This window comes from Anas platyrhynchos, chromosome 6 (genome assembly GCF_047663525.1).
Source record: "Anas platyrhynchos isolate ZD024472 breed Pekin duck chromosome 6, IASCAAS_PekinDuck_T2T, whole genome shotgun sequence".
NCBI classification, from domain to species: Eukaryota; Metazoa; Chordata; class Aves; order Anseriformes; family Anatidae; genus Anas; species Anas platyrhynchos.
Window position 1 is genome coordinate 22,747,324 of NC_092592.1, and position 12,725 is coordinate 22,760,048.

Sequence of the window (12,725 nt, forward strand, 5' to 3'; positions counted from 1 at the left end):
AGAAAAGACTTCACAGTTCACAAGATAAGGAAATGTAGTAAATAATGCATTATAACAACAACAACAAAAATAATATCCTTATTACAAAAAATAGATCTGTGCCCTACAGCTAAAATGGGAGTGAAAAGTGTCCACTGCATGTATACAAATGTCAAATGGACCAAATGTATGAAATGTAAGAATAACAAGGAATAGCAGACCTTTTACACAGGCAACAGCAGGCATTTGAAACTATATTTCTATTACTGCTGTCATCCTTGCCATGGCAATTTCAACACCTACGTTGTGAGGATTGAGTCAAACAATGTTGAAGTGACTACGAAGACAATAACAAGAATGCTTGTTATTTGCTCTGGTATATACTAAGACTGAAATCATCAACTGTTGCATCAAGAAGTTCCCATACCTGATGTATACTTTCAGGGCAAATTACTCTTCCTTTGCTTTGCATTTGCAATTGGATGAAAGCATGCATACAGTTATCTACTGCGGGTCATCTAATAAGCTGTTAATTTGTTCCCAGGACCACAAACATATCCTGAAGCCCATTCCATTCCTACTTTTATCTGGTCATGTCATTACGTAGGAACCACTTACTCTATGTATTCCATGAAACAGTTCTAGGAAAAAAAGCAAATATCCTCAAAAGCAGAACTGAGATGAATATGTTTTCCTTTCTGTTCAGAATCCAGCTAAAAGAATGCGGAGGTCAATCCATGACTTAATCCATCAACCTCTACCTTCTACCTGTCATCAGCCTTAATTAATACCAACCTGCATGTCTCCACTGAGAATCTGGTAGACTTCTTTAGAATCAATGAAATTTTGATAGACTTGACGCTGCTCATCTGTCAAACGACAAAAGAGGACCTACCAAAACAAAACAAACAAACAGCTCAAGCCCAACCTGTAAACTCCAGAATGAACAAATTTTAAAGTTTTACAATGTGGAACATGCTACAAATAAACCTTACAGACACATCTAACACACTGAAATACTGAATTAAACGATATTGTAGAGACCACTAGAAATAAACATTTGTTAGAATTTTTAGAGAATGAACATAAACACTGAGATGGGTTTCATCATATTTTCTGTGCCATTTCCCAGTTGTTTTTTCCTCTCAAATTTTAGTTTCGAAGGAGCTGCCAATTTTTCAATTTTAATGAGGTAACTGTGCAGTGTTGACATTCCCTCAAAGCTACTTTTATAGGAAACACTTCTCACGGTGCCTTACAAATTTGTCCCTTACAAATTGCAAATTCTCAGAACCTTCTGTGAAAACAACAGGTTAGTAAACGTAACCTGTACTGTCATTAGCATTTGAATGTGAGCATATAATGATTTTTCAGGTGGTTTGATGAGTTAAAATGGAAAAAAAAATGTATTTACATCCTGAAAGGCACTCAATATTATGCTTTACGTCAAACTTACATAATGCCCTGTGACTGACAAGAACAAAAATATAATTTGTTTGATCTGCTTATGATTGCATTCTTAACAGTAGCCCAGATTTAAAAAGTACATGGAAATTCATAATTTGATTATCTACAGTTAAAATAGCATTTCAACTGTTATTAGGACAAATTATTGACAAATGTTCGTGAGAGACTGGATTTGGGGGAGGAAGAGGGCTCAGATCTAGTAGTAATGATAAGCAAACCTGTTCATTTTTATCTGGAAGCGAAAGGCTCATTTTAACATCAGCCTTCATTCTTCTCAGCAAGTAGGGGTTTATGGTGTCCCGTAATACACATGCACATTTGTATGCAGTTTTTACCTGAAAACGGAAGAAAAAACAAAAACTGTACTTTGATTCTTGATATCAATTTTAGCAAAAAGCAAAATTCAATAATTAGTAATAGGAAAGTCCTCATAAAATGAGATGCTTTATGATTTATGTGGACCTACAGTTATTTACTCAATACAACATGAATTACAATAAATTCATGATAGCAACAATAACACAGAATAACTGTTCCTCAGATACCACTCATTTATCTTTAGTGAGTTAGTGGAATTTGAGACCAGAAATAAGATTTCTTTTAAAAACCAATCTGAGTATAAATTTGCACAGAACCAAAAACCCACACGAATAACCTCTAATACAAATCAAAGATCAAAAAAAGGCCTGAAGCAATGGTGGTTACTAGACAATAAGTGAAGATTAGTGTCCGCTTGAGACTATTAAAAAAAAATCGGTAAAAGAAAATCCCCATGATCACAGAAACTAAAGGTCACTCTGGTCTCAAATGGAGCATATGGTTCTATAATGGGTAATGGATGTGTGAGATGGGTATTAACTGTACGTAATGGCTAAAAATACCTTCATTTCTCTTAAAGCAAAACAAAGAATACACTAAATTATTGATATGTAAAAAAAACAAATTAGCTGTCCAATTTTAAATTACTAAGCTTCGGACAAGGGAGGCATTTAAGCTCCAAGAAAAAACTTTAGAAATGTATACATGCAAAACATTAAAAATAATATTTAATAGAAAGCAAATTTGTTAGCATTTATATGCAACTTTAGTCTACAGATTACTATATGATTTATCTGTTAGGAGGCTTGAAATGTGTTTACAAAGTTGTAGAGAACTGTAAATGCAAATATTAATAGGCATAGTTATTCAGAAGATATTGCAAATAAATTTTGTTTTCAAATTAGTTTATATACTTTCAGACTTCTGATACCTATTTTTGTTTTAAAAAGTGAAAATAGCTTTCTGTTTTAAGCATTCCTCAATAGCATCTGAAACAATTTGCTGAAGCTTGAAATCAAAGAGGAAAGTTCTATTTAAATATATCAAAATATGAGATTACTCCTCCAACTTGCATAACTTTACTTTTTATCAGAGAATACTTATGTCTTTTCAACTTTCTTGAAGGAAACAATTGTGTATATGCTACGCCTCTCTATAGAAGAAATTGTCTCATTTAGTTGAATATTTTTTTCACATACGCATAAGTAAAACATATACATGTGACTCTACTAAAAAAGCGTCTAGAATGTAAATCATGAGGTATATTTAAAAGTCAGTTTCTTAACAAAATAACATTTTTTCTACTGACCTGATATATTTGATGCACTTACCTGCACAGGAGAGGCATTGGAGTATCCTCCCATGGTTATTGGAACAGAAAATTGCTCCATGAACACAGGTAACGTTCCCAGTTTCCCTGGGAATATAAAGTCAAAGAGGGACCAGAGCTCCTTTAGGTTATTTTGCATAGGAGAGCCAGACAAGATGATGCGATGGGGTGTGCGGAACTAGTAATTAAAACAAAGCAAAATTAAAACAAAAACAGAAGTAAGTAATTTTCATGGCTTATGGTGTAACGTGATTCCTGCTTCTGAGGATTTTCAATTCTACCACCAATGAATTATCATTTTATAATATATGGCCCCACGCTACTAAAATAAACAATTTTATGTAATATATTGCCCACAAACTGTTAGTAGAAAATAAAGATTAACATTATGTATCAGAAACACTGTGACCAGCAGGGCTAGGGAGGTGATTGTCCCCCTGTACTCGGCTCTGGTGAGGCCGCACCTCGAGTACTGTGTTCAGTTTTGGGCCCCTCGCTACAAGAAGGACATCGAGGTGCTTGAGCGGGTCCAAAGAAGGGCGACGAAGCTGGTGAGGGGCCTGGAGAGCAAGTCCTATGAGGAGCGGCTGAAGGAGCTGGGCTTGTTCAGCCTAGAGAAGAGGAGGCTCAGGGGTGACCTTATTGCTCTGTATAAGTACATTAAAGGAGGCTGTAGAGAGGTGGGGGTTGGCCTGTTCTCCCATGTGCCTGGTGACAGGACGAGGGGGAATGGGCTAAAGTTATGCCAGGGGAGTTTTAGGTTAGATGTTAGGAAGAATTTCTTTACTGAAAGGGTTGTGAGGCACTGGAACGGGCTGCCCAGGGAGGTGGTGGAGTCACCATCCCTGGAAGTCTTCAAAAGACGTTTAGATGTAGAGCTTAGGGATATGGTTTAGCGGGGACTGTTAGTGTTAGGTTAGAGGTTGGACTCGATGATCTTGAGGTCTCTTCCAACCTAGAAATTCTGTGATTCTGTGATTAATTCAACATTTGTTCCTAATGGTAAATTCCTACTCCATTTAACATTTCTGATGTTTTTCTTTATAAATCTACTGATGTAAACTCATTTAAAATATTAAGTAAATTAAATAGTCAAATATAGAACATTGTGATTTATGCTTTATTCCTTCTTAATGGTCAAATGTGTGCTTTTATGATAACTTAATAAGGCTATTACATCTGGGCCCTCCTCCCCACCACACTGAAAATCTTTCACCTGTTTTTGATAAAGTACCTGCTTGCACGCAAGTGTTACTGCAGCATTTGGATTTCGGATTTTGTGACCCTCATCCAAAATCACATAATGCCAGTCATAGCTGTGGATGTTATCCTGCATCAGTCGAATGTATGAATAAGAGGTAATTAAAATTCCATGGCATGAAGCAATTTCACGAATTAGTTTCACCTAAAAGCAAAAAGTGCATGCTGTCAGTAACAGAGCAAGACAGAAAATTCAGACTTGCAGAAGTACAGGTTTACTGTCCAAGATACATTTAAGAAGTTTTGAAAGAGCAGATAAATTATTTCATAAAGAAAATCATTGAATTTCACTAAAATAGACTGATCACAGGACTCTCCACTTATCTATAAAAGAATGAAGCACCTGAATATTGTAGTGTAACAGATCAGAATTTGACCTGAAGCCTGGTAAGAAGGAATCAGTATTTTTTTTTTTCCCAAAGGCAGCGTCTGAAACTCAAACATGAAATGTGATCAAAATAACTTCAAGTTCTCCTATACTCACATCACAAATCTACCTTTGTGTACTGCATACAAGATATAATAGAAGGTTAGAAATAAATAAAGTGAAAAACAAAAACAATCACAAAAAAATGATTTGGTTAATCCTAAATTCTGTCCTACACTTTTCATTAATAGGATTAATCACTTCTTATTTAACCACATGCATGCTTCTCTTGTAAGCTATATTCTTTCCCCTTGTCTTTACCTAGCCTTTTTAGCTGCAGATTACCTAGGGCAGGAACAGTCTAGATCACCTTCCTCGAATACTTTCACAGCATCCACAGTATTTGAGAACTGCACCTTGCCTGCGTTTGTCCTCCACATATAAATCTAATAGAAGAGTGATATTATCATCTGCTATACAGGAAGGGAAAGAGCATGGACCAATTTTTATTTATTTATTTGGATGGATTTGGTTATTTGGTTATTTGGATCAAGGTGCTTAACTGTTACAGAAATCAACTGGAATTAGGTGCTTAAGCATCTTTGCATATCGGGACATAAATGAGGTCACTGAAGCTTACATAGGGAAGGGACAACAAAACCAAATTTCTTTTTTCCCAGAGGGGCATCCTAACTATGAAGATAATCTTTCTTTCTGCTATATTGTGTTTACATAGCAAGCAGGAAAATAGGACTGTCATTAGCTGCAACTGCATTGCCAAAAAAAAAAAAAAAAGCATCAATCTCGTAAGTGTGAAAGATATATAAACTGGTAACCACAAATTCTAAATTTTTGTTTTAGATTACTCACGAAATAGCCAAGCTGCACCCAGAATTAATCCCTGCTTTTAGTCAGAGGATGTCAAAGCTACCTTAAAATCTGTGGAAGCCCAAGCCCATTCTGTATTTACAGTTTCATGAACTTCATACCCTATTTTACACATGAATTCACTGCTAGAGTACAATAACTAGTTATTCAGTAGTTTTCCAGGAGCTGCACATATTAGTCCATGACATAGGACCTGAGCAAAATGTGGCAAAAATAATGGGAGTTTTATCACAGATTTAATGTACACCATATCAGCATGCAGGGGCAAAAGTAGATGATGATGAGCTGGGGGGCAATTCTGTATTAAACAAGTACAGTGAGTGTAACAAAAAAAAAGTATTGATAATTATTTTTTTTTAAAGTAGAACCACTGCAAAAATTACTAAAGAAAGAGAAAAATGAAAAAGAATCACATTCCTAAAATATTTGCATATTCAAAAACATCAAGAATACTTATTAGAAATGTGTTAAAAATATATATATATATTTCTGAAGGAATCATATTGTGTTAAGAGTCCATGATCTTGTAAAATTTCTTACCATGACTTCTTGCTTCGGAGACGTAATCCAAGATTCAAAATGTTTTTCTGCATTTAACTGTGCAAAAGCTTTTACTTTCTGATTATCATGTCCCAGTAAAAACATGACACATCATCTAACGTCAATGCTGTGATTCTCAAGAGGATATGCAATCTTTACAACAAAATGTATGACAGACATAGCAGGAGTTCTAGGCAGGTGTGAACATCCAAACCTTAATTCGAGCTGATGCATTGCCCACAGTCTGTGACAGTGTCCTGGAGCCCTGGCAATGGCCTATCATAGAATATTGTAGGCATCTCTACCCAAACACTTAAGACAAATCATCTCGGGCGATTTCAAATTAAAAGCTTGTAAAATATGTAACCTCTCCTAGTTTTTGCAATTAATAGGGTATGTCTGCAATTAGCCTGACTTACAGAATGCTACACTGTTGTCATTAAAAGATGTTTTGTGAAAGTGCTGCTGTTATTATGGAGGCTCAAGAGACCAATCCCTCCTAGAGGGCAAGCAGTGGACTAGCAGAAAACAACAGCCATAAATCACGCTGTCAGGTAGCAGAAAGAACAGAAGTGAAACGCAGGCACATGAAGGCCATTCACTGTAAACACACCACAGCAGAATCCTAGTCAGGATTTACTGAACCTGTAATTAATTAAAGTTTCCTTCAAGCTAAATTTTTAATAAACAAGGATTTCTGCTGACAATGAAGAAATACAACACCACAATTTTAACAACTCACACTACAACAACTATTAACTATCATTTTATTGTACTAGAGACTTTGTTAGAGGTTGCTTTAGCTTTAGTTGCAGTTATTTAACTGCAGATCTTTTAAAATATGATAATGGACACGCTGTTTTAATACTGTGCCACTTCAGAATTTGCACTATTTTATCATGTAGTCTTTAATTCACAATTACCATTTGTTTAGATTCAGAAATTTTATTATTATTTTTCTCTCTTGGGAATACACTTCAATGAAATATTTCAGGGCTTACACTGTTAAACTAAAAAAAAATAAAAATAAGTTCAGATTAGAGACAAATCCTAATGACAAAGGAAAACAGCTGTTGTTGAGCTTTGAAATTCCAAACTCTGGTCTTTAAAAAAAAGACCTACTACTCCTAATGAACACAGGAACATGCAAATGAATGGAATAAGGCTGATCGTACAGTTTTGTTCAGCACAGTAATTTAGGCCTTTGCAATTTACAGACAGTATTTTCACCTAACATTGTAGTGATTACATTGATTGTGTTGCCCTGTCTTCACTGGGACACATGCAACATACAAAGGCTAAAAGATTTTCAGCAAGTACCATTTCTTAAGGCTAAAATATTTCAGTGATGTTTTCCATGGACAGGCCTTTAAGCAAACCTTTTCTTCCTGTTGATTACCTTGCTGTAGATACAAACCCACAATTGTTAATGCATAGAGAAATAATATTTATCTTTTTAGCAGCTAAAGTAGTCCTTTTAAAAAAAATAGTTAAGGGAACCTGTACTCGTTCTGCATTATAATGATAATATTCTTAAATAGAAACATGCATGTAAGACTGGATTTAAAGAACTTAACTAATGATAGCCGTGAAATTCTCTAATCTTTCAGATGCCTTTAAGGCACGTATGAACTCACCAAGATGATACCTCCCTGGTCACTTACACAACTATATATAGTTTGTGAATCAAAAATGCATTGTTCAGCAGCCTTTTCACCATCTCATAACCAACCATTAAGTCCAGAGATCCATAAATTCAACCTATAAAACCTCTTCGCTATTTCCCCGCCCCCTCCAAAACAGTCTAAATGGCATCACCAAGAAGCTTCAAAAGAACACATTACAATGTTTAATAATGTAAATGTTGCAATGAAAAGAGCTACAGCACTTACTACATATTTAAGAAGAATGTTATTTGTTATGGCATGATAAAAAGTTTATCCAAGTTTGATCTGTAACACAGAAAGAGTCTTTGGCTAAAATAAAGGTTCTATATCCAGTCATGCCAAGAACTGTAATCTGTTGAGTTTATTTTCTTTGTATGTAAATTATGTACTCTACTGTGAGGACAGAAGGCTTAAAATCTACAGTGTACAAAGTCATCTTCAAATAGATGGCTTCAAGGAGGTGCAAGCATCATGAAGTGACAAGTGCTTTTGAGGGCTGCATTTTGTTCAGCATTTGGCTAGAATAAATAAGTAGTTAAGGCTTTACAGACTGAATCTGATTACCACCAGAAAGAATAATTGACCTCAAAGACACTTGTTCTCAAAAAATTAAAAATTCAGCCTAGATCTTTGCAATGCAGCACATCCCGCATTTTATATAAAACCAATATGTCTGAAGTTCATGTTGTCTTCATGTAAATCCAAGAAGTTGGATTTACTTCTTTATTTATTCTCACATTCTTAGAGGCATCAGAGCACTTGGTATTTACAAGCTACTTTTAAGCTACATCAGGTTTGAGTGTATTAACTGCGAGAGGTTAATAGTATAAAATAGCACCAAAGGACTCTGCCACAATTGCTGTACCATACTCAAACTGAAAGCTGACTTCATGATGGAGGACTACTACTTCAGTTTGATTCTTCTCTCCACTTTAAACTTACACACATTAATCATCACAAAAGAACCAAACAATCTGTGCCTACAATCAGGAAAAAAAAAATAAAAATAAAGTGTTACACTTCTTCACGATGGCCTCAAGCTATCTCTGAAGACTACTAGGATGGGTAAGTATTTGCAGCTCGGAGGGTGTGAGTCTGTTCTCAGGTGACAAGTGACAGGATATGATGAAATGGTCTCAAGTTGCACCAGGGAGGCTTAGACTGAATATTAGGAAGAATTTCTTCATGGAGAGGGTGGTCAAGCATCAGAACAAGCTGCCCAGGGAATTATCCCTGGAGGACACTAAGGGACATGATTTATTGATGGTACTCAGTAGATCAGGCTGATGGTTGGATTTGACGATTTTGAAGGTCCTTTCCAACACAGATGATTTAATGATCCTATTTTTTTTTAAATTTACTTTAGTCATAAGCTTGCCCTCTTTTGATTAAAAAGTAACTGTGAATAAATGCGCAAAGAGGTGATGACCACATTAGCAGTGACTCTTGTTTAAAGCATCCTGTTGCAGTTGTCAAAGATGAAGAATTAGAGCAGGATAAGAGAACGGAACCTAACTAAAGTGACCATATGGTATCCAAATTCTTTAAGTTACTGAGTAGTTATTTGTGGGTGGCAATGGGGAGGTAAAGTTATGAAAACCTGACTATTCCCACAGATGGAAAAAATAGATTCAATTTGTCGAGTTCATTAACTGACAAATACCCCCAAAATTCATGCACACTATTTTATTTAGGAAGAAGTGCAAGCATGTTATTGAGGTCAACGGACTTTTAGGGCTTGAAGACATACCAAGTTAATTGAACATCAGGAAGCTATTAGCACATTAGAGTGTGCTATTCCTTTTTTGCCATGTGCTGTAACTGCATCGATTACCTCACGATATGTTTAATCAAGTGCAATTAAGCACCATATCATATTAATGCTATTACAAGAAATTCAATAAACATTTAAAGAGAAATTTAAAAAAAAAACGTTTTGCTGAATCCTGCAAATCCTGTTAAGTACCTGAAATACGAGGCCAAGAGAAAAAAATAAAAATAACTTTCCTTGTTTTTCTACAAGCAAGGTAACAAGGGTTGAAAATCCTGACTTGTCCAAAGTTTCAACTCCAGAAATTGAATAAGAACATGTATATAAAGACATTGACCAATAAAATTAAAAGCCAGAAAAGGCACTGCTTGAGGAAAATAAAACCAACAAAGTAGCATTATCATGAAAGGAGACCAGGTGATATGAACTGACATATTGGTCAACTGAAGAGAAATTAGTTTGCCTGTACAAACAAAAATTATTAAATATTTATCTATATCACGAACATGCAAGGAAAGAATTCACCAGTACTAGAAGCATATATGTATGCTAATAGGTTCCTACATTGATCAGCTGCAGCAAAAGCAGCTAATAATACTGCAAACTGCTTCATAATTGTAACGTGGACATTAGGAATAGATAGATCATGCCTTTGAGTGACAGTGAGACCTAGTGAAGAGAAACTTCATGGAAATTTATAGAGAAGCTTTGCAAACTAATCAATAGTATAGAGGGCTCTCCACAATGAATTCAGAGAATTGAGGATACATAGCATCTTTCTGGTTTAAGTATCTAAACTACAGGTTACACCCAATTATTTTATTTATTTACAGAATAAATGGGCTTAATTTTTCACTGTACTGTAATGGCGGCAAGCAGAAACTACATACTTCTAAATAACCCGTAGGCAAGCACAGCCTTATGGAAATTGAGATAAAGCAGTAAAGTTCTCCTTAAACTCAAGTAGTCTTCTGAAGCTTTTCTGTTATTTCAGAGAAGCTCTCTCAGTTATCAACTCTCAGATATGTCTACCTTCAGCAGAAAAGCTTAAAACCTTCTCACACCAAATCATGTATGGCCGTTACTAGTACATGAGCACCACAGTAAAAGTAGATTAGGTATCATACTGTGTTGGCTACTATAAATGGATAGACTTTTAAAGGAAAATAACATGTTAAAACAATTATGAACTTCAATTCCATAAAAAGCTGAGCTGTCTAACCCTGCAGGGGCCCCATAGCAAGCTTGAACTACTTGCAATCTGGTTTACAAGCAGCCTAGTCACGGCAGCATGGATTTCAACACAATCAAAATGCTCTGAACAACAAACCTGTTACGTTTAACTTGTTCAGGTAACGTTGTTCTGTATTATAATGTAATTGTATTCCAGGAATGACAATTCCCATTTTGTCCTGTTTCCTAACAAATCTATACAAGGCAGTGAATTTTGTAACTTTTTAAAACAATCAGAGGAAGATCACAAGCTTGCATAGAAACATTCAGGAACAGAAGATACTCTTTTTTTTTTTTTTTTTTGAAAAAAAATTCTGGAATTACAAAATGCGTGTCAATTATTACCTTTTTGTTGGTGTAAGAACCAGTTTCATGGAGAATGGCGACCCTAAATGGAGGCCACCAAGTGTGGAATTCTTTTACCCACTGATGCATCACAGTAGCTGGACAAACAATCACTGTTGGACCCAATCCCTGGTACCTAAAAGCACACAAACAAAAACCAAACCTTCAACATGAAATAAATACCCTATATTAAAATAATCTGACATATTTGATTATTCAAGTAGAATACAAGAGCTATCAAAATTAACTGGCACTCTTTTTCTATAATTTTTTTTTAGAGGTAGGTAACAAGGAAAAAGCTAAAACAGCCTATCTATTGAATGTAGTGAGCTAATGGATAAATCTAGCAAGATAAACACAGAAATAGAAAAGCTCCAAACAGTAAGGCATAAGGGAACTTCATCCTGCATCCTGTGGTGATACAAATCAGGTTTGAGTGACTACCATTTCTTTAAGAGAAAAAGAAATTATTAACAACTCTTTAATTACTTCTACACCACAAAAAAAAAGTCTTGCAAATGGAGTTGCACGCAGGTCTTTTGCTTCATGGTGATACTATACTATACTATTATCATCACAATCTACAGATAGCGAGATAATACAGGGACTCTACAGAAACAGAGTATAATATCTAAATAAGTTGATGTCAGAGCTGGGCTAAAACCATCTAATCCATTTCCTGTTCATAATCAGACATTTGTTTCTGAGATTCACTGAGGAAATGTGTGAAATAAGGTCTTCCTGTATATACATTTCGGAGCCACTTTTTAACCATAAAAGAGGACAAAATCTCTTGCACAACAGCCAAACAAGAAATATTACAATCAGGAACAAATACCAACAACCATGCAGGAAGTATACTACAGCAGAAACAAAAAAATTAGCTTGTTTTTTTTGTCAAAAAAAAAAAAAAACAGTTTACAAAAGGAAATTTATACGCCTTTATTTTGAAGGATATTTCTGCAGAAAATTTCATGAATAAAAAATATATCTGTGTATTTTGAATGTTCCAAAATGGCTCTATTGTCATAATAGCCAGGTGCTACCAAATATAACAATCTTTGCACTTCTGCACAGTAATGGCAGTATGCCTGTCTCCATTTTACAGAATGAGAGCTGAGGCTGAGAGAGACTACAGGAAAGGCTGCAGTGCTAGATTCATACAGCAGTACACTAGCTCCCTCTACACATCAAGGCAATGAGGTATCAAGTCCCTTGGGCATATTAACAACACAATGATGCCTGCTTCTCAACCATACTAACCAGCAGGTCTTCTGCTTACTAGACTACACAACTGTCAGACAAAAGCTAACCAGTTAGTGTTAGTACCTTCCTAGTTCAGAGCGCAGATGTGGAAACTACTTGAACATGCAAAGACCAAATTGTTTAGACACACAGGCAAAATGAGAATAAAAAGTTTCATAGTAATAATAATTAAAGCTTGTTTTCTCCCATGGAGTTACTCTGGTGGTGGACTTGCTAATTAGATGCACCAGAAAAAACAGAATACATGCTCTCATCTGCAGAAAGAACATTGCAATGTAGGTGTTTAATTATATT

The 12,725-nt window shown here is 35.4% G+C and overlaps 1 protein-coding gene across 3 annotated transcripts in view; it reads right to left on the reverse strand.

Annotated features, from left to right (window-relative positions):
• The window catches only part of ERCC6 (ERCC excision repair 6, chromatin remodeling factor), a 47,648-nt gene that overhangs the window by 9,620 nt on the left and 25,303 nt on the right, over positions 1–12,725 (reverse strand). For all 3 annotated transcript variants that reach the window (XM_038181187.2, XM_038181188.2, XM_038181189.2), the window contains exons 8-12: positions 11,166–11,301; positions 4,329–4,499; positions 3,096–3,272; positions 1,665–1,781; positions 775–870 (exon numbers count right to left, since the gene is read on the reverse strand). In XM_038181187.2, coding sequence (XP_038037115.1) covers positions 775–870; positions 1,665–1,781; positions 3,096–3,272; positions 4,329–4,499; positions 11,166–11,301 — 697 coding nt within the window. The remainder of the gene's footprint in view (positions 1–774; positions 871–1,664; positions 1,782–3,095; positions 3,273–4,328; positions 4,500–11,165; positions 11,302–12,725) is intronic.